The sequence below is a fragment of the Motacilla alba genome, chromosome 23, assembly GCF_015832195.1.
Source record: "Motacilla alba alba isolate MOTALB_02 chromosome 23, Motacilla_alba_V1.0_pri, whole genome shotgun sequence".
Classification (NCBI taxonomy): domain Eukaryota; kingdom Metazoa; phylum Chordata; class Aves; order Passeriformes; family Motacillidae; genus Motacilla; species Motacilla alba.
The window spans coordinates 2671651-2698750 of record NC_052038.1 but is presented as its reverse complement, the minus strand read 5'-3'; the positions used below and the strand labels follow the sequence as shown (position 1 = coordinate 2698750).

The 27100-nt window shown below is 47.4% G+C and overlaps 3 protein-coding genes and 1 long non-coding RNA gene across 11 annotated transcripts; 2 read left to right on the top strand and 2 right to left on the bottom strand.

The window, feature by feature from the left end:
• Positions 1 to 781: 781 nt before the first annotated feature.
• Positions 782 to 7148, bottom strand: LOC119711065 (MYC binding protein). Its single transcript, XM_038160797.1, has 5 exons — positions 7068 to 7148; positions 6796 to 6868; positions 5114 to 5162; positions 4281 to 4410; positions 782 to 2075 (listed from the first exon to the last, which is right to left on the bottom strand). The coding sequence occupies exons 1-5, from the start codon at positions 7080 to 7082 to the stop codon at positions 2031 to 2033; spliced, it is 312 nt and encodes a 103-aa protein (XP_038016725.1). The 5' UTR covers positions 7083 to 7148; the 3' UTR covers positions 782 to 2030.
• Positions 5170 to 11274, top strand: LOC119711066. The gene is made up of 3 exons (XR_005259663.1): positions 5170 to 6800; positions 10833 to 10968; positions 11135 to 11274. It is a non-coding gene; the product is annotated as an uncharacterized LOC119711066 (long non-coding RNA).
• On the bottom strand, positions 7558 to 27056 carry GJA9 (gap junction protein alpha 9). Of its 3 annotated transcripts, none has more exons than XR_005259662.1 (4): positions 12771 to 13123; positions 9836 to 11460; positions 7828 to 7930; positions 7558 to 7720 (listed from the first exon to the last, which is right to left on the bottom strand). XR_005259662.1 is itself a non-coding variant. In XM_038160795.1 (4 exons), the coding sequence occupies exon 4, from the start codon at positions 11437 to 11439 to the stop codon at positions 9907 to 9909; it is 1533 nt and encodes a 510-aa protein (XP_038016723.1). In that variant the 5' UTR covers positions 11440 to 11460; positions 12771 to 12845; positions 17896 to 18038; positions 26926 to 27056; the 3' UTR covers positions 7952 to 9906. The 3 variants fall into 3 exon arrangements, 1 of the variants encoding a protein (XP_038016723.1); XM_038160795.1 differs by lacking the exons at positions 7558 to 7720; positions 7828 to 7930 and adding exons at positions 17896 to 18038; positions 26926 to 27056 and having other exon boundaries at positions 7952 to 11460; positions 12771 to 12845; XR_005259661.1 differs by having other exon boundaries at positions 7558 to 7930.
• On the top strand, positions 16463 to 26928 carry LOC119711061 (NF-kappa-B inhibitor delta-like). Of its 6 annotated transcripts, none has more exons than XM_038160792.1 (12): positions 16463 to 16832; positions 17535 to 17609; positions 17911 to 18029; positions 18446 to 18590; positions 19063 to 19168; positions 19820 to 19966; positions 20107 to 20158; positions 20625 to 20782; positions 21160 to 21273; positions 21619 to 21783; positions 23586 to 23670; positions 23778 to 26928. In XM_038160792.1, the coding sequence occupies exons 1-12, from the start codon at positions 16501 to 16503 to the stop codon at positions 23864 to 23866; spliced, it is 1587 nt and encodes a 528-aa protein (XP_038016720.1). In that variant the 5' UTR covers positions 16463 to 16500; the 3' UTR covers positions 23867 to 26928. The 6 variants fall into 6 exon arrangements, with proteins under 6 accessions (XP_038016720.1, XP_038016718.1, XP_038016719.1 ...); XM_038160790.1 differs by adding an exon at positions 17705 to 17738 and having other exon boundaries at positions 23586 to 26928; XM_038160791.1 differs by lacking the exon at positions 17535 to 17609 and adding an exon at positions 17705 to 17738 and having other exon boundaries at positions 23586 to 26928.
• Positions 27057 to 27100: the final 44 nt, after the last annotated feature.

Below are 27100 nucleotides of genomic sequence, written 5' to 3'. Positions count from 1 at the left end.
GCAGCGCTCGGTACGGCGGCACCGGGCAGCGGGGGCGCGCAGCGCTCGGTACGGCGGCACCGGGCAGCGGGGGCGCGCAGCGCTCGGTACGGCGGTACCGGGCAGCGGGGGCGCGCAGCGCTCGGTACGGCGGTACCGGGCAGCGGGGGCGCGCAGCGCTCGGTACGGCCGGGCGGAGCAGCGGTACCGGGCAGCGGGGGCGCGCAGCACTCGGTGCGGCCGGAACGCGGCGCGCCCGTGCCCCGGTGAGACGCCGCCGGTCCCGCTCCTCCCCCGGTGCAAACCCAGCCGTGGCAGGGGAGCTTTCGCCGAAGCGGCCGCGTAAGAAAACGTTACCTTGCGAAGCAATGGTCTTCATGAAACAGTCATTAATTTTCTTCCAGCAGCCGTGGTGCAAGCCGGCACTGAGCTGAAGCTTTAACAAATCTGTCATTTCATCACAATCCTAATTTAAGGTTCGCGACATCCTAGTGCTGTCAGAGGGAAGCAAATAGTTATGAAAACTGTAAGTCTGGTTTACTTCCTGGGCACCGACAGCTCAAGTCAGTCCTCCATGCCCTGTGATGGCTTGGCTAACTCCTCTACCTGCCTTGCTGCTTCTTTAGCAAGACACGCCCGTCACCTTACTCAGAAACACATTCAGCTGTACATCACCTTTCCCACAGCATTACCCTCTCACTACTTCCACATGGTGCAACTTAATGCTTAATGTTCCAGCTTACATTCAGGGGAACTTTCTTCTTTCCTTTGGTCCAGAGGTTGGGGAAATTTTTTTTTTTTGTTTGTTTGTCTGGCTTTGGTTTGTTGGTTCAGGGCAGCTTTTTTTCCTAATTAATGCTTTACAGAGTTAAAACAGTATTTTCCCCTCATTTTACCTCTCTTCTGGTCTGTTGAGGTCAATAGATCCAATAGTAAGGTAAGCAATCATTGCATTCACTAGTCCTTGATTATAATGACTAACAAAAGTTCTGATCCATCCTACCTCATTTTCAAGATAGTTTAACTTCCTTATTTTTAGGATGGGTTTTGCAGACTAACAGCCAATAAATCTAATACATAAGACAATTAGGCCATTTCATTTTCCCCCTTTATTTTTGCTGTCATCAGCTGCCTTTATAAGTACTTAATTTTAGGGTAGGAAATAAATGCAGCTCTTTAAAATAATAATACTCATTTATTTTAATTTTTTTTTAATAAATTACTACTTTGCATTACAGAAGAGTCATGAAACCAATTCAGGGAAGGGGAGCAGGAACATAGGCAGAATTAATAAAAGTCACACCCACATCCCCCCCACTTGGATTTTCTTTTCCCTGTTGGATGAATCAGAAAGCAGAACTCTCCACACTGTAGTCTTACATGTGCCACTCTAACACCACGGGACTTCCATCACAAGACAGGATTTTGTGTTATGTTCAGAACTGCACAGGCAGTATCTGGATCAACTCTCTAAAGCCCAGTTTCTGTGGTGGGAGCAGAGACAAACTGCATGGGAAGGGTGCACCTCGTGCAGATTCAAGTGTGAGTTCAGTAGGTACTGCAGTTCACACTGTGCTATATCCATCACTTAACTGTACTTGCTCATTTTATGCTCTTCTGAGTAGAAGCTGTTACCCAGCAGCTTCAGTAGGAGTCTCACCTCAGTTCTGAGTACCAACACAGAATGTAATTTGAAGGTCCTACTTTAATTTACAGTTGTCCCATCAGTGTCACATCACTCCTTTCAGTTAAAAGAAAGCAAAGAGACAGATCCGTAGTTCAACAGGACCATTGACCATGATGTGAAAATTACATGAAGTGGGCAAGCACAGTTATCTGAAAGTTAGTTATCATCTTTTCTTAAACACAGAAAGCAAGAACGTTGGCCAGTATGCTTAACTCAGCATTGCCAAGGCATCTGCAAGCCCACGGCAATGCATTCTTTCTTTACAACAATGAAGTAACAAAGTAGACAATGCAGAGTTCACACACAAGACACCATTTCTCAGGAAGCCCTTTATTAAGTCAAGGCAATAAAGGAAAAACTACTGTTATTCACCATGCTTCTCATCTTGAGGTGGTTCATACTGAGCCAGCTGTGGATTTAAAGAAAGGAATTTGGTTAGTTGCAATATTTCATGTAACACTCTATTAAGAAGTGAAGGAAAATGTATGGTCTGGAATTGCTCCATTTACTTTATGCATTTTAACTCACTCATCCTTATGCAAGTCCATTTTCAAGTCAGGCAATAAACAACCCTTGTCCCAAAACATCCATTTCTCACACTGTATAACCCTGCAGCCATATCAAGGTGGATTTTTAAATGCACTTTGAAGCACAGATGTCTTGCCCTCAACTTTTCCCTGTTTCTAATTCTAGCAGTCTAAGCACTTTCATCTTAAATAGCAGTTGATAATGACTAGGGTACTATAAGCTTTCACTGAACCACGATTAAATGAAACAGTCATTGTCATTGCAATAGTATCCAACCTAACATTTCCTGTAATCATTCCAGCTTCCATTATGCTTTCTGGAGAGCACAGCTGAGCAACTACAGACTTAAATATGACCTTAACTTGTAAAGTTACTACCAAAGAAAGATACAAAGTTGTTCATGACCTCAGTGGCATTAAAGATTAGTTCAAGCTTCAAAAACAGTTCGAGAATTATGGGCATCTCTCAGTTTACTCGATTAAGATTCTTCCCCTCTGCAAACTGCAGAGTGGGTTAAAAACAAACAAAGTACATATAAATAAAATTTAAAAGCATAAATAAAAATTAAAAATAATAAACGCAAAAAAACCCCAACCATGTGTTCCTTCCTACCAGCAACAGTAAATTGCAGCACACTGTTGCTAACAAGAACCACTAAAATTGTATTTTTTATAGTTGTAGATTTTACTATGATAGATGACTAGTACACAACCCAAAGTCAGTTTTCTACCAAGGACCTAACTGCTGACTTCCTGTCCTCCTCCCAAGACACATGAATATCTGACATTGGTGTGATGAATGCAACAGTAGTTGCCAATAAATGCAGATAAAGATGTGTATTTTATGTCAGGGACTGCTACAAGAGAATGGTAGTGCTCTCCCTGCATGCTGTGTGAACTTCTACAGTGTGTCACAATGATGGGCATGACATTGCAGAGCAAAGAACAGGAAAAAACAAAACACACTAATACTGGGAAATATGTAAAGGAGTTATTATTTAAAGAATGAACAGGAAAGCACCTATGAACCCATGATTCCAAAAGGCTTACTTTCCTGCAACAAGTTTTGACTTCTGGAAAAGACTTCTTTAAACAAAGACCCAGATTACTCTGCTCTTGCCTGTCTACTTACTATCAGCTGCATTTTAAAGTCTGCTAAAACAAGCTGGTCTACTGCTATTCTGCCTAAAATTCTGTTCTTTGCCATATTTCCTAGTAAGAAATAACAAATGTCGCTGAGGACTCCTAATGAGTAACAAGGAAGAAGGAGAATTGCTAGGACAGCAAGATGGCACTCTGGACAAGAAATACAAAGGGGTAATGCCCAAGAATCCTGCCTCACAGAACTGAGGTGAGGTGGTTGTCTCCCTGGGGTATTCACATGTAACAGTCACCATCCTCTTGAACAAATGCATGGAAAGGTGTAGTGGCAGGTAAGCTACTAGCACATGAAGTATCTCGGGTTTCCTTCTTCAGTGTTGGTAGGAAGCTGTTCACCTCTCAGAGCTCTCTCAGACCCATTAAAGAACGGCCCTGCCCTAGCTAGCTCTTCACATTCGTAGTTGTTTCAGATAAATGCCAAGGTCACTTTAAGCAAAAAGCACAAATTATTGTTTCACGCGGATCTAAGTGCCTGTGTAAGATCCTGCCGTGTGCAAGTCTGTGCCAAGTGACACAAAGTAATACATAATATTCCTCCTTCAATCTGCCTTTTGAAAGGCTTTAAACTGGATACAGTACTTTACTTGTTTTTCAAAACTGTCCTGAAAGCATGATCTACATAATATCAGATAACTTAAACACATCCAGACAAGACTCAATACAACGTATTGGACATGAGAATACACCTTCCCTAAATAAATTAAATCCCTAGTTTAGCAATATTTTATGTTATATTCTATAAGAAGTGTTCCATGAAAAATAATCTTTAATACAATAAATTCCATCCACATTTCTCAGTCATGAGGCAAAACAATGCAACAACATCCATCAGTGACTCTAATAGAAGAAAGTAAGCTCTATTCTAATTAAAATATTTTCTTGTTGTATAATATGGAACTATAGAGTAACACCAAGTAGACTTTTACCTTGGTTTTCAGTTTTTTATTTTCTTCCAGCACAGCTTCGTATTTTTCTTTCATCTCTGCCACTTCCAAGCGAAGTGCCTCTATTTCTGGATTCTCAGGAGCTGAAGCTCCCAGATGATGCTTCAGAAAACTGATATTTAGATGTTAAGTATTTCTTCAGTTGTATAACATTTTAGTTTTTAACACCCGTGTTGAAGTTAACACTGCAGTACTCATGGTCAAAATTGCAGTAAACCACTGAGATTACTACAGGAAAAAAGTTACTAAAATAGGAGAGCTTTTCAAATTCATAGCTATATTCCTTAAAAACAAACAAAAACAAGACATCAGTACAAATCCTTATGCATTACTACCCCTTCTTTTCTTACTTTCAGATGTTTTGAAGAAGTAAAAGAAATACCAAAAAAAAAAAAAAGCAATACCCAAAAATGAACGCTGCTTAAAACCAGCAAGAAACCAAATACGCTAGTTCCCCCCTTCTTCACGTATTTAAAAACAAACAAACAAAAAACAACAGAAAAAGGAAGTGTGAAGAAGCAAATTTCAGAACCCATTGCCACTACAGGTACTCAAACCTAATGCTGCAGGTCTACAACACTGAATTGGCCTCTAATTTAGCTTCCTAATTGCTGGCACACTGAAATTCCCAGCTCTCTTGCATCCTATCAGCCCCTGTTAGCTTGAGAAAACTCAGTCATTAGGTAAAATGCATTGATAAAAAGCACGTTCTCAATGCAAGGCTTCGAAATGAGCCTATCCAGTTCCCCCACGAGTCAGAAGCAGAACTGTGCACAAAGTCTCAATAAATAAGTCACAGCAAAGAAAAAGGATACTCCAGTGCACTATCTGGTTTCTCTGGCTCTTCATATAAGGCTACCAACACTGCAAATAGAAAATATTCAACAATTGCAAGAAGTTCATGGAACTCCAAGTTTTTAAAACACACACCAGCAGTCAGAAAGCACACATGTTGCATTTTTCCGTTTAACGAGATTTTCTCCTGCACACTTTGACATAAGCAACAGGTCTGCTGTATCAGAGGGGACAGAGCTCTCCACCTAGAAACAGCTAAAGAGAATTTTCTAGATCCCTAACCCCACATAGTCTTTGGCTATTCTAGCACAGAACAGAAAACGGCCTGAAACATTTGTACATATGCCATATGCACCCTAGTACTAGTAAGTAAGACTGAAATTCTAACTATATTGTTCGTAAAACTTCTACTTAAGCTACATCTTTAAACCACAAGGCATTCCAGCAGAACAGCAAACCTCCATTGGGCACCTACAGTTACTAACTAGCTACTAAATGGCTGACACCGATAATCTTTACAGACGGGGGCTCTAATGGCCAAAACCGCCAGACAAAAGCAACGATACCCCGACAATTTAAATAAAAATAGTCATATACATAGCAACATAATAGGAGATTGTCACATGCATACCCAGGAAGCTCCCAAACGTAACCACTCCCTGCTCCCTACAGGGACCACGTGCCAGTTTCAGATGTCTGAACTACACAGCCAAACTGGTTTTCAGGTAAGTACCTCCGAAGTTCAAAGCAAAATTAGGCCGCCTCACTGCTTGGGAGACTTGTTTTGCCATCCCACAGGATGGTACTGCGATTGAAAAATCAAACGGTACTCACGCACCAGGCCAAGAGTCTTAGTGCAGCAGCTATTCGCTTGACATCCTAGATCTGCTGCTCCCTCTTTAAACAGCATGTTTTCAATAGTAGCAGAATATTCAGTTTTTCAATAGTAACACATTTTTGTCACACAGTATTGGAAGGTTCTCAAAAAGATTTTAGAAGGGTTTCAAAGATAGCAAGTCACACGTGTCCAGTTTAGCATCATCATTTCCCCCAGTTTGATATGGAGAGGCATTAATCCAGAACTTAGTGCTTCTTTTCTAGAATGAATGAAACTAAGTTCCAGCCAAGAAAAGGTATGAAACAAAGCTTTTCTAAGATAACATTTGCTGTTATTTCATCTCAAGCACTGACTTCCTCTATAGAAGAACTTCACGAAAAGCACCCATTGAAAGAAAATAACCAAAAGCACCCAAAAAAAGTAGCACTTTGGCCGAAGAAGAGAGGTATTCACGCACCACGCAGGGGGAAGGACCCGCCTTGCCGTTCTGCACGCACCTCCGACACCGGCCCCACAGGGCGGCGGCGCGGGGCGGGAGCGCGGCGCAGCCCCCGGGGCTCCAGCGGCCCGCGGCCCCCTCTCGCCGCGCACCTCGGGCTCCGCTCCAGGCCACGCCGCGCCAACTCTGCCAGACGAGTTCTTCTGCCGGCCGCCTCGCCGGACTGAGGAGAAAAAGCGATCGGCGAGGCGAGGCGGGAAGCCGATGGAGAGCGGCAAGGCAGCCCGAGGGACGAGCGCGACACGACCGGAGCGGCAGCTGCTCCGGGGCACCGGGACGCCCTGAGAGGAACGGCACCCGCCCGCAACGCCCCCGAAGAGCGCCCGCCGGCCCCTCGGGCGGCACGACGCGAGCCGGTGACTTACCCTTGGTGAGCATGTCCAGCACTCCCGACTTCTCCAAGTACTGGCGGAACTGCTCCCGCTTGGAGTCCGCGGCCTGAGGGAGGACGCCCACACGGTCAGATCGGCGGCGCGCCCCGCCTCGACTGCGGAGGCGGCCCTTCGGCACGGGCCGGTCCCGCTCTCCGCCGCGGAGGCGGCGCGAAGGGCCGAGCCGGTGTCGGTCGGCGGCCCGCCGCTCCGCGCAGCCGGCACGGAGAGCGGCACCGCGCCCACGCCGGCGCGCTCCCCCCTACCTTGTGGTGCGCCATCTAACCCGCACGGCGCCTGCCCCGGCCGCGCGCCTGCGCCCTGCGCTTTAACGGCGCGAGCGCTTCCCCGCGGTTACCACGGCGACGGCGCCGCGGCAACGGCCGGGACCGCGCCCCGCGCGTGCTCCCCTCAGGGCGGCCGCGGGACGGAGCGGCCCCGGGGAGGGCCGGAGGGGAAGCGGAGGGAAAGCGGAGGCCGGCGCCGCGCCCCCTGTCCTGCGCGGCGCTGGCCCTCGTCCCGCTCTGCCCGGCTCTCCTCGCCGGGGACGGTTCCGGGCTCCGCTCAGCCTGCGGGGGCTGTGCCGCCCGCTGGCCGGGACGCCGCCACACGCGGCCGCGGAGCTCCCCGCGGAGAAGGCGAGCGGTGGCGGCGGCAGTCGTCCGGAGCGCAGGGCGGCGGAGCGGGGCCCGAGCGGCGAGCTGTCCTGCGGGTCGCTGGAGTTTTTTCTGTTTGCTACAGTAAGCCCTCTGGGTTGTGAAATTCAAAGTGTCTGATTAATAAATTCCAGTCGCTGCAGCTGACTGAAATCACAGGAGAGTTGCAGCAAGCAGCAGCTGCAGCGGTGCCCACCCAAGAGGCTCCGAAGAGTGATACGATACGTGGTGAAATCTTTGCGTCCAAAGTCTTTTACCTTAGCCTGTTTAAAAAAACAACAGAATCAGTTATACCTGTTTATTTTTCTGAAAAACTGACAGATGAAATCTATTTATTGTAGAAATAAAACAAAATTTAAAAAAGACCAACCAAATGATCTTGCACGTATGATGTTAGGGAGTTTTCACACTTTTTCTCCATGCTCTTCGCAATGTTCATATTTTTCAGTGGTTACTCTTCATTTGACAAGGTGCTGTGATGAAACAGAACGTTTGACTCATGTCCAGACATAAAAAAAGTTAATAGAATTCCTCTCGTAGCAGCAGAAAAATTCTTTTTTAACTTGTCTTGAACAACAAAAATACAGATGTCATATCCCATACATGAACATCTAAGTGCTAACTTTCTATGACTTAGACAGCAGGAACAGAGTGCATTAAATACGAGGCTTTTTATTTTGGAGAGATTAAATGCAAAACAAGCATTAGCAGTTATTGCCCACAGAATTTTATGCATCAAGCAATGCAAGAATCAAAGCCACAGCAGCAGCATTAACCTGCCTAAGTCACATTATGCAGTTATGCACATTCCAGGATATTATACAACCTTAAATTTTACAGTGTAAACACAATTATCTAGGGCTGCATTTATTTATATACATAGAAAAGGATACTTGCTGGAGAGAAATCTACAAGGAATAGTTTTAATAGTTCTAGTGTGTATTTCTTACATGGACAGGACCAAATTAATGTTGCTGCTACAAGCAAAAGAGCCTTTTATGTTTTCTGGCTCCTTTTTTTGCTAGTATTGTACAGTTTTCAGTCAATCTGAAACACGGCTGTCTGGTAAGCATGACAGTGCACTTGAGGAATTTCATTGTGCTGTAACATCATTATGCTATATCTCACAAATTATCTTCTTTCAGTACATGAACAGTATGTTAAATCTGCTAGTAAAAAATACACACAAAATACTAATGCGTTCCAGCTGTGACCACCTCAGCAAGTATTTACAGTGTTTCAGTGCTGTGCAACTCAAATAAATGTATTTCGTACATGGAGAGCTTGATTACAAATGTACCATAGTATTTTGTTCATCTTTGCCTCCTTTATTATTTCAAGATGTTAATAGAACTTCCTTTACACCATATGGGCCTGAACAGCAAGTGGATAAATGTCCTAATGTTTTGTTATCCCCATAAAAAGCATAAACACAAATGCTCCTCCTAAACAGGTAGAAGCTTTGTTTGAGTTCAAAGTTTATCAGAATTTGGGGGACAGACAAACAGAAAAGGAGTAGTTTTACTGTTTGATAAACCTTTTATATGTCTTTTGACATTGTAACTGAAATCAGGAAGGTACTACCATATTTGCTTTTTTTTGGTTCTCTGTCTTTGGTTTTGTTTTTCTGTTTTCCATAGTAAGCCTTCTGGTTTGTGAAATTCAAAATGTCTGATTAGGAAATTTCAGTAACTTGTTTTGTGATTTTGCTATCTTATTAGTGTTATGAAAAATGTCAGAAGTAAAGCTCACAACATGTCTGTAAGTCATGATGTTTAAAAACATTAGAGGTGTATTGAATTCTGATAGTATACTATAAGAAATTCACTTTGATTTTCTGCTGAGGAAGTCAGTGGCAATTCACTGAAAAAAAAAAAAGGTACCATGAAGCCAAAGAATTAATTATCTGTTTTGTAAATGCTTTTTCTCTTTGTATTTACCACAGTTTGAACAGTGGAATAAGTTTAACATTCTGCTTTTGGTCAGCCATCAAATGTCTGTTTGAATTCTCAGGCTGAGTAGGCAGAGACATGTTTACCAATACGTCCTTCTGAGAGCATCTTTGGCCCAATTTGATTTACTGGTCTTTGTAAAAAATATCGTTAGACTGTAAATTTTGTCTTCTACTTTTATTCAGTTTAAATAGTATCAGCTGTGATTTTATGCCTGACTTTTTCCTAATATGTGGATCCAGAGGGTGTATGTTTCCCTTTTTAGCTGGAGTGTAGAAGTTTATACACTGAGGTCTGTGGCCACATTTTCATTACAAAGGAAGTAAAGAGACTGTTTAAAATTACTTAGCTACTATCCAAAGAGTTACATAACTTTTCTAGCTATGTAAAGAGCTGGTTAAAGTTTAATCATTTAGCTGCACTTACACATAGCTCTGGGTTATGTCTCTGTTCAGGAATGATCCCAGCAATGGTTCGTGCAGCTGAGTTAACTCCCACTATATTTGAAGATCAGTGGGGGCACGCCTACTGCTGGCATTACTTGACAGTGACTGTTGCCTAGACAGAGAGAAAAGCTGAGGACTATTCCAGTTTCTGCTTTGTGTAGATTCTGAGCTCACCACCCCCATGGAATCAGAAGTGTCTGGTCGGCTGGAATTTTTTCCGTCAGCATTGTAAGGAATTTGGGCTTTGTTTACACTGAAACTGCTTTGTCTTCTGTCACCGTTCTTTGGAAGAGAATTTGTTGGTGCTCCTGTGCTCTCAACCATTGCCTGTCGTCTAGAACTGGTACTAGGAAAAGTTGTACCAGGTTGCAATGAAGTTTGAGATGGCATCTCTGCAAGGCTTCTCAAGTACATGTTTGCAGCAGCATCTGCATTCTGAGTATCAACAAGAAAGTGTTCCTTTTCAGCCTCTTCTTGTGCATCATGTGTCTCAGTCCAAAACTCACCCAGAAAGCCTTCGTTATTATTTGTGCTAGCGTTTTGAGTCTGATTGTCCAAAGCATTTGTAGCTGGCCTCTTCTTTGGAGATTTATTTTCCTGATTGCAATGGGTGTAATTGCTGCTCCTTTCTGTACGGTTATTTTGCACAGACTGAAACATGGAAGGAGAATTTAAAACCGGGTAGAGCATAGTGTCAGTTTGCTTTTCCATCAAAAAGGTATAACTGCTAAGAGCACAAGGAAGTGTTTTCTGAGGGGTGGTGGATATTCCCAAAGAAGAGTGTGGTATCACAGAGTATTTCTTAGATTTGTTTATGTAGAAATTCTCAGAGTCATCTTTGGTTTTATTCTGCTCACAGAGTCCCATTTTAATTTTTCGGAATCCTAAGTGGATAATTTCTAGAATATTTAAAAGCAATGATACAGTTGCTATTGATTGCATAAATAATATAAACACTGTCTTTTCTGTTGGTCTAGATACAAAGCAGTCAACTGTGTTTGGACATGGGTCTCTCTGACATTTATAGAGGGGATCTAAGTGAAAACCATAAAGAAGATACTGCCCAATCATAAAGCCAACTTCCACTGCAGATCTTGTGAAAATATGGATCACGTAAGTGCAGAGCAAAGAGCCTCTTAGGGGTGCTTTGTTCAGCTTTCTTTGGTCCAGTTGCCGGAGCTCTCTCTCCAGTCTTTTACGATCTTCAGTCATTTCTAATTCAGTGCTTTCCAGTTCCACCCTTACCTGAGCTTTCTTTTTCTGCCTCTCTTTTTCCAAGGCTCTTAGTCTGTATAAGGCATGACCCATATACACCAAGGAAGGGGAAGACACAAATATAACTTGCAAGACCCAGTATCTTATGAGAGAGATGGGAAAGGCCTCATCATAGCACACATTTCTGCAACCAGGCTGCTCAGTATTGCATATGAATTCTGATTGTTCATCATTCCACACATCCTCGGTTGCCACTCCAAGGACAAGCATTCGAAATATGAAGAGGATCGTTAGCCAAATCTTTCCAATAATGGTGGAGTGAATGTGGACCTCCTCTAAAATGCCTCCAAGGAAATTCCAGTCTCCCATGATTATTGTGCCATATTAACACTAAAATGTATGAGAGAAAAAATTATCAAACGCTGTAAAAGTTGCATTCCTTCCTTAACATATTATGAAAAACACAACACTGGGAAAGCAATCATGTCTCACATTGTAACCACGGGAACATGACCAACTGCTCATTGATAATTAGGTATTATTTTCTTTCACCTGTGAGATGGAGAACTGCATCATCTGCCTGTGCCTGCTTTATTATTAACATCCTGATAAGCACATCACTACAAGATATTAAACACCCTCAGTCTGCATCAGAGCAGTGGAAACTGCAGTGCCTGACTTGTAGCAGGATTTAAAGAGCATTTGTGATCCAGATGTGATCCATCTGAACATCATCCAGTAACAATGTGAGAGCAGCATGTTTATATTTAGGTCACTTATGGAATATTTGCCTGTCCTCATTTTTGGATGTTCCCAGCCCCGTGTCACAGCTGTAATTATGGCAATCCAATTAGTACTTCACAGAGAAAATTGGTTATATAAAGGAGCTCAAGAGGGAATAAATCATCTCATGGAAATGTCAATATTAATTAAAAAGACATGTTTAAGCATATCATTTTGTGCAGACATTTGCTTTTTGTTTATGGATGTCAACAATAAATAAATAGAATTGCTGTAATTAGTTCACTTCCTCTGATCAATGATACCTGCATTTGAAATAGTGAATAGAGTGCCTGAGTGCCAAGCATTAATATTTTTGGCCTTTGAAAAATAAATTATTTACAACTCTTTGAAAAATAAATTATTTACACAAAAATTCTTTACCAGCATTTTCCTAAATGACTGTCATCCGAATACAGATATACTGATAACAAATGTGTGTAATTGCACATCTCACCTTTCTTTCATATGTTTGTTTCCCCAATAACAGGATACTACATTGTGGTCAAAATTTTAAATCCCTTTTCAATATTTATGCTCTTGTATAATATACAATTGTAACACAATTTTTCTTATGTGTGGGGACAAGCAAAACACTTGTGGCTAAACACCTTTTCATAGCATGTACAGCACAATTCAATAGAATAGTATCTTACTTTGGTATTTTTTAGGATAAATGTGCTTTAGCATAGCATTTTCTCTTCAAATGGGATTAATCTTCACCCTGTATAACAAGAGTGCTAACAAGTCAACAGAAACTGGAATCTTATGGTTGCAATATAGATGTCCATAGAGGAATCTTTATGTTAAGCCTTCTAAACAGGAAAATACTTTTGCAAATCTGTATATGAACAGGCAAGTTAAACATTTTTTAAAGAGAAATTAATTTAAAATAATGGTAAATTAAAAATTAAACATACCTTTCTTTACAAAAATATGTAAAACTAAACATCTGCGACGTCCAATAAAAAGTTACAACCCCTGCCATCGTCCATCTAGGTGAGTAAATTGACACATTATAAGCAGTTTATTTTGCTACAGTAGCAAATAGAGTGTGAGCTTTGCACATGGAATTTATATTTGCTGGGGCTGAAGGGAGGAGAAAATTGATCTATTGTTCAATCCACTACTGCTCCAAGCATAATTCAACTATGAACAGTAGAAGATTCTCATTTTTAAAAAGCTAGAAATAAAAAATCTGCTGCTTTAAGTTCTTTGATTATCTTCTCTTTTGCCTCAATAGCACCTTTTAAGTTTTAGGAACAGTCTCAGCCTTAGAAATAAATAAAACATAGACTAAACCAGAACTTTTAGACTACGTTTTAGTTTACATATGTCACTAGCAGCAGACATTCAGCCTGGCTGTGCAAAAGAAGGTAAATCTTCCCAAACAGCATCATTGTAAATTCCTGCAGACAGTCTGTTCTCCTGCAACAGCATAGCACCACACTCCTGACGGAAAAAATCCGTGGATGTACTTGTGGCCACTCCAAGCTCACTCCCTGCTCACAGACAGCATCTCTTATATTCTGTGATTCTGCACTTCTTGCTTATTCTCCTGAGACCATATCACTTATCATACTGACATCTTCAAAAGACTCCTGAACTTGGCAATGGATGGTCCCCATCCATATAATTCAGTATTTCTTTTTGGGAGCAAATCATTATAATTCCTGTCTTAAATGTCAGACATACTGAAGATGTCATTCTTGTTGATAGTGACACTTCTGTCTAGCCTATAAAAACTGACTAGGTGACACAAGTTCCATTTTCAATCCAGACCTTAAGCTACCCATCTGCATTACCTCAGCAGGAAAAATAGGGAGAACAGGCTGAAATATTGTCTGTTATAAAAGAGTGCACAAACTGTCTGGTCTCAAAGAACATTTTGGGTACTGATGCTAAGCTGGGGAAACCCTTTCAAACACTCTAAACATAAAGAAATGTTGGGCGGGGGGGGAGGGAAAAATACCTTCTTTTACAAAAGGGAAAAAAGAAACAGATATGTCTATTTTGTGTACAAAAATGTTTTCTGGAGCCAGCATTAGCAGCACACTGGCCAAGGGCACAGCCTCATTAGGCATGCCTGGTAGTAAAGTGCAGTTCCACGCTAGGACCAATATGAGTTAAGGAGCATATCTAGCACTAAAATGTTCTTTTAGGTGATCCTCATCAGCACTCTGCAAAAGTGTAGCTCTGATTCAAATGTCCTGTAAAGGATGAATAAACTTCCTCTGCTGAGAACTCTAAAAAGCTAATCATTATCTTTTAATTTTGGTGCTGAAGACCAGTCAATAGGTCATGTCCAATTTCACACTCGACAGCTTGCCTGAAAGTACTCAATCACTTTGGCAAGCTGGCAGTCTCCAGCCAGCCATCTCTGTGAAGTACTTAAAGCAGGATTCTAAACATGCATCTTCTATTGAGTACTTAAGGTAGGTCTTTAAATGTTTTCCTGTTATTAATAAAACCCTCTAACTCTGCTGAAGTGGTCCACAGACACACACACACACACTCTGCCAGCTCGCGCAGAGATGCTGAAGCTTTGTTTGAAAACCTGAAGTGTTTGTGAGACTGAGCTGCCGTGGCTGGAGATTTACTTGCTCTGTAAAACCAAAATATTTTAAAAACCATGTAACAATCCACAGTGTTCCAGGATGCATTATCTCTCTTAAAATGGTACTACAGTTAAATGACAACTTGACAGCTCACGAGGGAAAATAAATGCAAGTGCCAACAATAATTTCATAGTGTTGATGCTGCTTTTTACCTTAGTTCAGACAGCTTGCAACTCTGACTATTTACACAAAGTGTTTATAACAACATTCAGAATTTAGTAATTTAGTGTTGTATGGAGAGGCTATTAATTTTTCTTCCAGGTCTAGAAGCTACCTCACTGGCTTTTTATTCACTGCAAAACACTCTCTACATTTTTATGACTATATTGATTTTTCTTAGCTTAGGGTCAAACGTCACAGTAATCCTCCAATTGTGGAAATACTGTCTGAAGATCACGGCCTTTTCATTTCTATGCATCAATAATGTGCACTTTATGTGTACAATTGATTTTTATTTTCTGCTGTTATATGTCTGACCCACAATGGACAGCTAGATAAGCAGAGGCACAAACACCAGTGGAGTGCCCCACACGATTGCAGGCCAACATGAACTCACTCCCATAGTTTTCCTTCAGTACTGAAGGAGGACCACAAATTATAAACTGCAACAAGGAGAAATTTGGACAACTCTACTACTCAGTGTTGTCTTTAGGATCACCAAATTCAGCAGTGCTGTGTTTGAAGGCAGACAGAGATCACCACATGAAGACTGAAGCACATACTCTCCAAATTAGTGTATTTTCTGTGCTGCCTTACAGATTCACTCTTTATTGCTAAGATACACATGCAAATCAGTAGGTATCTTATAGATTCACTTTTTATTGCTAAGATACACATGCAAATCAGTAGGTGCACATTTATATTTTCACTTTCATAAGCAAAATTTCTGAAGATGCCCTGGCCTATATCAGAAAGTTTAAGGGGTTTTTTTCCTACAGTTTCTGTTTTTATCTTAGATCACTGTTGATAGTTTTAATTCATTCCTCTCTTAGTTCCTTAGCTTTAAAAATTTGTATTTTCTGTATACTTTTATATAGCTTGCTGTCTGTTTTCCTCTCTTAATCCATTGTCTGTAAAATTTTATTTCTGGTACTGTAGCTTTCTGTGCCTGCTTTTAGTTCTCTCCTGACCTTGCTCCTCTATGCATTTTCAAGTTTCCCTGTCTACTTTATCACACTTTCTCTTTTTTTTTTTTCTTCTTTCCTGCCTGTTCTGTGTCCATCTGCTGGGCTCAGGGTCAGTGTCTGTGGTTGGGGCCAGAGGAAGGGAGATGGGATTTCCTGGGAGCTGCAGCATCTAGGTTGCACTCACGAGGCGTGAAAGTGGCTGAGCCAAGGATTAAGATAGGCTGCAGGAAGGGATGGGCTGGGGCAGCAAATGTGCAGCCACTGAGGCTGGGGTATACAAACCACAGCCTCTGGTCAGGGTGCTTTGCTGTTCCTCCAGCTGTTTCAGCTCTTTGGGCAGGTGTGTTCTGGCATTTAGAGAACGGAGCTGCCTGTCTGAGTAAGGCTTCAGGAGCAGGGAAGCTTCAGCAGTCTATGTAGTAGAAAGTGCACTTGTGACACCCAACCTCCCAGTCAGGATACTGGAGGGAACCCCCCTGCTGCATGAATCCCCCAAAATAAATCCACCAGCCTTGGTGGCCTCAGGGGTCTTCATGGTCTCAGTGGGTCTCATGGTTTCCTGGAGTTGGGGGTCCCATGTGCCAGAGACTCCCACCAAAATCGGGCTGAGCCCCCCCATCTTAAATGCCACCCCCAAGTGGGTCAGAAACCTCCCTCAAATGGGGCAGAGATCCTCCAAAATGGGTAAGATACACCCGCCAAGTGGGGGATAGGGTTGGGAGCAGTGACATCCTGCAAATTGCAGGCGAGGGGAGCCCGGTCCCTCCCCCAGTAAAGGCACCAGCCCTGGTGCCTGTCTCCAGTCTTCATGGTCTTCGTGGGTCTCGTGATCTTCTGGGGTTGGGGAGACAGAGCCCCCTCCTGGAATGGGGAAGAGAGTCCCCCAAATAGGGCCACACAAAATAATGGGGGGTGAGAGGGATCCTAGATTGTCACCCCAGCTTGGTGCTGATGACGCCACAAGGGAACAACCCAGGGCCTGTGACCCCTCTCGACACCCCCTCAGAGGACCCCGGCCCCGGGGACCCCGCCACCGTCACCCATCCTTTGGGTCCCACGGGCCCCTCCGAAGCTCCGCCCCCTGCCTTGTCACCCGTCGCAACAGTGACAGCGTTGGCGTTTTGGTGGCGTTTCCCTCCGGGGCGGGGTTTCCTCGCCCAAGTCCCCCCAAAACGGTCCCCGCGCCCGCCCCGGCTCCATTTGCCCCCGGATCCCGCGGGGATGCGGCCCCAGAGAGGTACGGGGGGACAAGGGGGATGGGGGCGGTGGGGGCGGGGGGGTGTCGCGGGCCCTTTAAGACCTGCTTTGAGGGGACGCTGGCCTTTTAAGAGCTCTGGGACAAGGTGCTGGCCCTTTAAAACACCTGGGAGAGAGCGCTGGCCTTTTAAGACGCTCTTTTAGGGGACACTGGCCCTTTAAGAGCTGCTTTTGGGAGATACTGGCCCTTTAAGAGCTGCTGTTAGGAGACACTGGCCCTTTAAGTCTCGCTTTTAGGGGACACTGGCCCTTTAAGAGAGCCAAGAAAGGGTCTGCTGACCCTTTAGGAGACCTGGGGGGCAGGAGGGGGGACACTGGCCTTCAAGGAGCGGGGGGATTCCCGGGGCCTCCCCGCTGGATTCTCCCCGCGGGGGCGGAGGGGGTTCCCCGGGGAGGAGGGCGGTGCCGGCGGGGGCGGGTGGTGACGCATGGGAATCCCCGTGACGTCACGACAGGGGGATTCCTGCCTCTCTTGGGGAGTGCCCAGGGGTTTGGGGGTCCCGGGGGGCCCGGTTATGACACGGCGGTTTGAGGGGTCTCAGGAGTTATGGGGGGACCCCCGAACAGGGTCAGGATGAGACACGGGGCTCTGGGGGCCGCCTGGCGTTTGGCGGGGTTCTGGGAGTTTTCAGGGTTCCCCGGCACCCCGGGGACCCCCGAACCCTCCCTTGCACACCCCCAGGTCCCCCCCGCTCCGCTCCGCCCCAGACGGTGAAGCAGCTACTGAAGGAGCTACGGCAGCAGAAGAGCAGGGAAGGTGCGAGATCCCCGGTGGGTGACCCCCTCTCCCAGGTGACACCTCCCCCGGGGACACCCCCGCTCTCCTCGCTGATCCCCTCGCTCTCCCCCCAGGTTTTGGCCCTGCCCTCCCCGCGCCCCTCGGATGGTGAGTGACCTCCGATCCCCCAGTTCCTGCCAGATCCCCCCACACCTCCTGTGCCCCATACATCCTCTCCACGCCCCCCTCCCATCCCTACGTCCCCGTCAGTCCTCCCTCTGTCCCTCAATTCCCCTCCATGTCCCTCCCCATGTCCCCCCATCACCTGGTCTCCCCTCAGGCGCTCCCTGGCCCGTTGTCCCCGCAGTGACGCCCGGCCTCTGTGCTGCCCCACATGTGTCCCATGGCAGCCCGGGGGGGGCCCATGGCGGAAGGGTCTCCGGTCCCAGGGGGTTTCAGGTGAGCTGGCTGGAGGGGACAGTGGAGAAATGGCGGAACGGGAGGTTAAAGGGGGGGCAGTGTGGTAAATGAGGGGGCAATGGAGGCAAAGGGGGGAGAAGGGGGGCAGACAACTGGGAGGGGAATAGCGGGACAATGCAGAGTGAAATGGGGGTAATGGGATGGTTAAGGGGGGCAATGGGAGGGAATGAAGGAAGCAATTGGGGGCAGTGGAGGGGCAACGGGGGCAATGGGGGCGGCACTGAGGGGAGATGATGTACATGGGGGCAATGGGGTGGCAGCTGGGGGGGCAAGGCGAGGAAGATGGAGGGGGTGTCATCGGGGCAGGGGTACCTGGGACCAAGCCCTCCACCACCTTGACTGCTGCTCCCCCAAGGCTGCTGCCATCCCTGGCCCTGCCTGGCCCCATCCCGCAGTGCCGTGGGGAGAATTTGGGGCCTCCCTGCTGGGAAGGGAGATCCAAGACCCGTATCCTGAACCCCAGGACCTGGCGGCCGCCCGCGCTGCACTGGGGGGCCGAGACCCCCGGGAGCTGCTGCAGCAGGACGAGGAGGGGGACACGTGAGCAGGGGGGACACGGGAGGGCTCTGGGGGGTACAGGGGTCATAATGGGGTACGGGGGTTAAGGGATCTGTGATGGGTCAATGGGCTAAATTGGAGCAAAGGGGGGGCCATCATGGGGGGGCAATTTAGGGGGTCACTGGTGTGAAGGACAGTCAGTGGGGCCCATAGGAATCCAGTGGGAGGGCGATGGGGTGAGTGGGCACAGCATGGTGTTCAGCGGGGGACAATGGGATGGAGTGGGGTCTGTGGGTGAGATCAGCGTGGGGTAAACAGGAGAGTCAATGGGGTCAGCAGGGAGACAATGGGGGTCAGTGGGACAAGGCAGTGCTGGGAAGCCCCCAGGGGCAGTTGTGAGGCACTGGGAGGAGCTATGGGGTGACAAGTCCTTTGGTGGGGTCTGTGTTCTGGGTGGAACGTGGGGGGTGGGTAGAGGGACAAGGGGGTCCCCTCTAACCCTGCTCCCCCCCAGGCTGCTGCACGTGCTCTGTGCCGGGAGGCAGTGGGCGCTCGCCCGGGCTGCGGCCGAGGCTCTGCGGGACCTGGGGGGACTTGAGCTGCGGGAGCACCTGGGCAAGGTGAGGGGGGGCACACACCTGGGGGGGCATCTGGAGGAGATCGAGATGCAGGAGAGCCTAGGCAAGTCGGGGGGGGGGGGGGGGGGGAAGCAAGAACACCGGAGAAAGTTGAGGGCATTGGGGGTAAAGAAGGGGTAATAAGTAATAAAGGGGTAGTAGATGGGTCTTATTGGGGCAATAAGGGGGTGACGGAGGTAAAAAGACAGTAACGGATCAGGGAGTGATGGGGGTAATTAATAATGGGCGTGGGGTAGTTAATTCTGGGATAATTAATCACAGGGTTCTGTTGCAGTCTAATAACAGAGTGCTGGAGAATAAGGGGGTAATTAATACTGGGAGGTAATAACGGGTGATTAGTGAGGATGTAATTAGAGTCAAATAACGGGCAATGAAGGGGTAATTAATAACAAATAATTAATGAGGAGATGATAAAGGAATGATAAGGGGGGCAGAGCAGTAACAGAATATCAGGGTGATAATTTGAGGGTTCGGGGGTGCTTGATGGCCCCCAACTACCTCTGACTCCTCCAGATCCCACTGACATTCCTTTTCTCCCTGCAAGAGCCCCCAGACCCCCTTTACCCCCTAGACATCTAACTCCCCCCAGGAGTCACTCAAGCCCCCCTGACCCCCCCCATTTTATGGCCCCAGACTCCACTGCTGGTGGCAGCAGCTGCTGCAGCCCCGGAGATTGTGCGGGACCTGCTTGTCCTGGGGGCCAATCCCGATGCTGCTGACCACGGGGGCCGCACGGCCCTGCACCTGGCTGCAGCCTATGGGCACCCTGAAATCCTCCAGGTGAGACCCCAACCCCCATGAGGACTGGGGACCCCAAAGTGGGTCCAGAAGGGAAACAGCTGTCCTGGGAGACCAGGGAACCGGCCTAGTGGGTTCCTGGTATCCAGGGGGACCCCAAATCTTTCCCCTTGCCTTCCCAGGCCATGATGTCCTCGGGGGTTCCTGTCACTGTGGAGGCCAGAAATTTTGAGGGTCGGCAAATTTGAGGGGGGGCAAGGGTGGTGGAGGGGCTTGGGGTGGGCCCCTGGTTTTGGGGTGGGGGTGATTCTTGGGGAGTCCTTGTTTGGGTGGGACCAGGGAGAGTTCAGTTGGTGGGTCCCCAATGGGATGGGGACTCAGGGGTCCCTGATTTGGGGTATCTGATGAGTCCCTATTTCAGGGTGTCTTGTGAGAGTCCCACTTGAGGGGTACTCAATACAGAAGGGGCTTGGGGGTCCCTTCTTTGAAGGGGATGCTGGGGATCCCCATTTTTGGTAGCTCTTGGTGAGATGCGTCACTGTTTTGGGGGGATGGGGGAATCTCTGGGGTCCTGCTTGATGGTGGGAGGGTCCCAGGGGGTGTGTCTGTACTTTAAGGGGGTCCCTAGGAGGGTTCCCAATTCCAGGGGTGGCCTGTTTGGGGGAAGGGCCCTTCCTGACCCCTCCTGGTTCCCCCCCAGGCCAGACCCCTCTGCACTGCGCTGTCCTGGCCCACAACGCCTCGCTGCAGGGAGGGCACAGCCCCGTGGGGGGCTCTGGAGGGGGGTCCCCCACTCCCCAGGACCGATTCCGCTGTGTTGAGCTGCTACTGCAGATGGGGGCAGACAGCAGCAGCCAGGTACAGACCCCCAAAGACCCCCAGGTACCCCATGACTCGAGATGTCCCTCAGATCCCCTGGGTTCCCCGCACAGACCTCTGTGCCCCTCAAAGATGACTGTGTTCCACCCCGAGGTCCCTGTGTGCTGGGCAGACCTGAGCCCATGGCCCTTGGGGTCTGTTGGGGTACCTTGGGAGGGCTGGGGAGGGGCGTGAGACCCCCACAACACCTGTGTACCCCCCAAAGACCCCTGTGTCTCCCTTCAGGGTCCCCATGGGCTGGGTAGATCTGTGCTCCCAGGCACTGGGATCTCTTGGGGTCCCTTTGGGGAGGTTGAAGAGGCTGTAGGGGGGTGGGACCTCCTGTGGGCCCCCTCTGACCCCTGTCTTGCCCCCAGGACACCAAAAGCAGCCTGACAGCTCTGCACCTTGCTGTGAGGGGAGGCAACCTTGCCCTGGCCCACCTCCTGCTGCGCCAGCCTGGCATGGCCCCCCGCCTCGTCAACATGAAGGTTTGAGGGACTTGTGGGGCTGGGGGGAGCTCTGAGGGGTTCTGTGGGGGGCTCTGGGTTCCCCCTAGGGTTTTGTGGGACACTTGGGGCTGGGGGATCTCTGTGGGGCCCTTGGGGCTGATTGGAGGGGTCTGTGGAGCTCTTTGGGGTTCGTCTAGTGGCTTGTGGGGTGTGAGGGGCTCTGGGAGGCTCAGAGGGATCTAAAGGGCACTGGGGGCTTTGGGGTGTCAGTGGAGAGTCTGGGGAGACTGGGGGTATCAGAATCAGAGCTCAAGGTCTCTGAGGTACCTCTAGGGGGGCTGGAGGGTGACTCGTGGGTACCCTGAGCCCCCTCACATCCCTCAGGCCCACGGGAACACCCCCCTGCACATGGCAGCAGCACTACCCGGGACCCCCAGCCAGGAGCCGCTTGTGAGGCTGCTCCTGGCCTGGGGTGCCGACCCCAGTGCCCGCAACCTGGAGCACGACCTGCCCCAGAGCCTGCTGCCCCCTGGGGCCCCCGGAGACCAGGTGAGACCCCCAGATCACCCGCACACCCAGCACCATCCCCAGCACCCCACTGCACCCTAAAACTTCCTGCTGATGGGGGGAAATGCCCGGAATTGCTCCTGGAACCCCAAAATCCCACTGTTTTGCCTCAGATCCCTGCTGCTATGCCCCAAATCCTGCTGCTATACCCCCTCATTTTCACCCCCAAACCGTGGGGTCCCGTCCCAGGATCTTTGGGTGACATCCCCATATTCTTGGGTAGAACCCCGTGTTTTGGGGACCTCCCTGAACCCTCCCTCTCCCACAGCTCCGCCTGCTCCTGAGGAGCCGCCGGGGGTCCCACCGCCCCCCCCACACCGCCGAGTGACGTCAGAGGGGCAGGGTCTCCCCGGTATCAGATGGGGGGACACCCCCATATTGGGGGATTTCCCCATGTTAACCTTTCCTGATTTCAATGAAATTGCCCCCAAATTTCTGTGAAATGAGTCTGAACCACATTGGTTTGGTGGGGGGAGGAGCACGGAGGGGGTCCAGCTCCCCCTCGCCCTCCCCCCCAGCCTCATTAATGGGGGCTGCTAATGAGGGGCGTCTCCTCTAAATTGGGGGATTTGGGTGGAGCATGCCAAATTGGAGGGGAAACAAAAAAACTGAGAGAATTCTGGAATTAAATAAAAACTTGCTTAAAATCTGAGTCTGCTTTCCCCCAGTGCCTTCGGTCTCTCCTCAGTCCCTCCCAGTGACCACAGAAAAAGGAGGGCGGTCTGGAACAAAGGGCTTCAACTTGAGAAAACCTCCTTTTCTCTTCTTTTAAGGATGAAGTCATTGAAAAACCCTCCTTTGACACTATTTTAAGGCCTTAAATTAAGGGGGTAAATGGTGGGAAGCATGAGGGGAAAAGAGCAGGAAACAGGAAAAAAGGGTGAGAAATGCAAGGGGGAGGAGGGTGATAACCATGAGCCGCCTGGGGAGACTCCCAGGGTGCCCCAAACGCTCCGGTTTTCCTCTCCCCGGGCCTAGGGGTGCTGTAGAGGAATGGTGAGGGGAGCACCCCTCAGAACCACCAAACCCCTCACTGCACCCACTGCATCCCCTCACAGCCAGACCATCCCAGCTCCCCCAATCCACCTTCAAACCTGCCAGCATCACCCCACACCACTTCAGCCAGCTACAGCTCCTCTTCAGCACTCCCAAACCTCACCCCGCACCACTGAAAGGCCAATTGATGCCCCCAAATCAATCCTTCCCAGCTCCCTCTAAATCCACTTTAACACCACTGAAACTCCTCCTGGCATCTGCAACACCATACCAGCACCGTGCAAAACTCCTCCTGGAGACAGAAATGATGGAACTTTCCTAATTCATTTTTCTACTTAATGGGTTTAATTAACTTTCCATGACTTATTTTAATTAATAATAAGCAGTGTAATTTTCCCCTTTAGCCAGCATGTAGTAAAAGTTTTCTCACAGACTGCTATTGAAAGAACAGTTTGGGACAATTACTGAAATTTAAAGTTTACTAAACCAACCTTGATATCCTTCAATGAACAAAGCCTGAGGGAGAGAAATGATGCTGAGAACTTGTTCTGCCAATTGACAGGGTGATTTAAAGGACACAGACACCAGGGGAAAGAATGGTCTTATTTTACTACGACTGTTAAGGCAACACAAAAGTAAAATGATACATTCAATAAAACTACATACTTGGCTTTAGCAACAAGGAAAAAAAAGCAAGGTAATGCACCTAATCATTAGTACATGAGAGATAAGACAGTGATTGAGAAAGATACATCCAAAATTGCCTAAATACTTGTGCCATCCTCCAGACTCTGCAGCCACTGGGGAGCCTCATTTCACTGGAGAACCCTTGCCAGCAATTGGGAAAATCCTACACAGTGCACCCACCCGTAGGTGAGCTCTCCAGATTCACCCCAAAACTGAGTCCAGCTTTTGTAGGAACCAACCAACAAGTCAAAGTGACCTGGTTATATTTTTATATTTTTATATTTTTGGCACAGAAACACCTGGGTCTGATGGCACACTTCCTGACCAGCAGGCGCCAAGGCTTGGCCAGAGCCCAGGCCTTGGCTGCGAAGGTTTCCCCTAAAATATCTTATAAAGAAGCCTCTGTTCATGTCAGTTGGGAAAATTTCTTAAAATGATACATTTCTAGCAGATAACTACACAAGGTCAGTGAAAGTTTCTGAAGCAGTGGGTTTGGTGTGAAACAGCTGGCTTAAGCATCTTGTCATCTATTTTTAGCTAAATAATGGGGTGTGAACTGGGACATTAAAGGGAGGCAGTGTGGTAAACGGGGCTCAATGGGTCAATTATTTAACTATTATTTTAGCTAAATAATACTGATTGTGTTAGTCACATAATGCCCAGGGTTCATCTTGTAAGCCAGCTCTGGCTGAGTCCTGCTGCTCAGGCCTGAGAGCATCAGAATGGCAACATTTACAGACTACAAGAACATGTTGCAGAAACCAGAGATGAAGAAACAAAGACAATTCAGCATCTGCACTGAAACTCTCCCTATGACAAAATGAGATGCTACAAACAGCTGAGGAAGAAAGTGCATGACAGCACCGTGTTTCTACAGGAGCAGTCTGCCAGACTGCTTCTATCCTGACACATTTTTCTGTGCAAGAAAAGACAGACATTCCAGACTCTGAAATTGTGTGATACAGTGGAGAACAAAAGTTCATTGCAACCATGGTTATGTGCACAAGCTGCAAGGAAATGTAGCTGCCACTTGATTCTGGGGTAAATTCAAGTTTGCAGATGGAAGGGAAGGTCAGTGAAATCTTTCTGTTCTGGTACAGTTTCTCAGAGAGAGTGAAGGACATTTTCAACTTTGTATCTCTACTGCTGGACACCCTGATGCCTCAGGATTTTAGCTTTTGTATTTTTCCATATATTTGTAATCCTCCATTTCTTTAGTGTATAACTCCATACTCCACACACAGCGAGAGCTGCTGCTTCCCCAGTTTGGGCAGACACAACAATTCCCCTCCAGGCCTGGCAATCAAGGACACCTCACTGCCTCAGGCCCCAGAGATGGAAACAAAAGTGAGTTGGGGGCAGCAAACTCGGGGTCAATGACTTCATTAGCTGGAGCTGTAATGGGAAGATGAACCCCCAATATGCCAATGGCCCAAACTTATAAAAGTGTGAAAACCTGTGACCCATTGTCCATTCTGGGTGTAGCCCCTGGGGGGCTTTGTCTGCCCTGAATGTACCCGAAGGCTCTTCAATAAATAGAACTGTTTTTATTATCTTAATTTTCTCTGGCCTCTGTTTTTAGGGAACCCTAGTGATGCCTTGGAGTGGCTCCCTAGAACAGAGGCTAGTTAAGAGAATAAAGTGGGGATTTATTAAAGGCCTTCAATACACCTTGAGCAGTGCAAAAGCCTTCCAGAGGCTACACCCAAGATGGACAGTGGTCGTGAGTTTTTCAGACAGATAAGAGTTTGGTCTATTTGCACATCAGGGGTTAATTGTCCAATTACAGCTTCAGATAATGAAGTCAGATACCCTCAGTTTGCTCCCCCCGCCCGATTCACTTTGTTTTATATTTTTGGGACCTGAGGCAGAGGGTGTCCTTGGTTCTCAAGCCTGGAGGGATTGTTTTGTCTGACCAACATGTGAAGAGAGCTTGCTAACACTCTATATGGAGTCCAGTGTTACACACTGATGCAGTACAGGATCTGAGAAATAGAAAAAGACAAAAACTTAAACCAAAAGCCCCCCCCAAGGGACAGTGGCATCTCTTCGGAGCGCACAGCGCCACCGCGTTCCCCCGCTGCCGCGCTCACCGCTCCAGCTGGTGGCGCTGCGGGCCCGGCCGAGGGCCCTGACAGCAAAAGGGTGAAAATCCGAGAAAATTCGGAGAGCTGGGAACAAAGTTAGGCCCTGGGAAAATGTTAAAGATAGGCCCTGGAAAAGTTAGGCCTTGTGTTTGCTAGACCGTGTGAAAATACACCTGCGTAACTAGTATATGATAAATGATATGATTGTTAGATGTGATGATCATTTAGTAATTAGATGTAATTATTGTTTAATAAGAAGAATCACGAGAAAAGAAACTGTGAGTGGGATCATGAGAAACCCACGCTCGGATGAAATCAATATATACAACAGAACAATGCAAGTTTAATAATCAATATGTAAGATATAACAATAGAATATAAAACATGTTCATCCCAAACCCATGTCGGGTCAGATTTGGGTCTGCACCCCTGACACCCAGAGCTCTTCAATAAAAGCACCTGCATGCAATCATTCTGTGATTGTGTGTTCCTGAACCCCCCCAGGGCGGGACCGTCAGGTCACGGAGCCCAAACGGAGCCCACGGCGGGACACGCAGCGCTGGGCAAGCCAGGCAATGCCACAAGGGAGATGGGGACAGCTGGTACCTCTGCAACCTGGGTCAAAGCTACAGGATGCTTGTATAGCTCGAGTTATACCAATAGAACCTGGATCATAACTTTCTATGCAATGTAATAGCTAGTACATGGTTAACTAGTTGCTTAACGCTTAAATAAATAGAAACTAGACAAGTGAATGATCTCAAAAATAGACAAGTATAACTACATTGGGAAGCGGCAGGATGTACTAACGAGAAATTGGCAAATGTAAAGCCAATTAGCCACAAAATGGAGAATCTAAACTGCTTACATCCAGCAGGACCAAGGAACACCATAACGGCACATGCTCTGAAGACAAAGCTGAGAAGTTCAGATGCGAGGAAGACCCTGAGCCTTCATCAAAGAAGACCCACAAGACCACCTAAATTGGGGAAGCACAAGCGCAGTACAGAACTGTCGCCTTGCCTAGAACTTCACTGACTTGTCAGGCCATGCCTACACCTTCTTTCCATGTCTTGCCAAACGCTTCCTTGCCGTTCCTTGCCTACCCCTCCCTTGAATTGTCCTGACTTTGTTTACCCCTCTCTTGCCTTGCCTTCCCTTCCTTGTAGAGGAATGACCCTGGCTGGATGCCAGGCTCCCACCAAAGCCTGTCTGTCACTCCCCTAAATGAATGTAAAGTGGGGAGAAAATATGTATTTCATTAATTGAGATAAGGACAGAGAGAGATCTGCTCCGACCCATGGGCCCAGCATTTCATGTCCCCAGACACAAATTCTTGGTAAAAGCTATTTACCATTCCCCCGTTCCCGTGTCTGGGCAACAGCCTCTCCAGGGCTATCCTAGCGACACGAACGTGCTGCTAACGGGAGATCAGAGTAACGGCGATCTAAGTTAAAAAGCTGGCTCTGGCCGGTGTCCGTTATCATATTTCAAGTCCCCTAGGCCTGCAGTCAGTCACCTTTACCGCA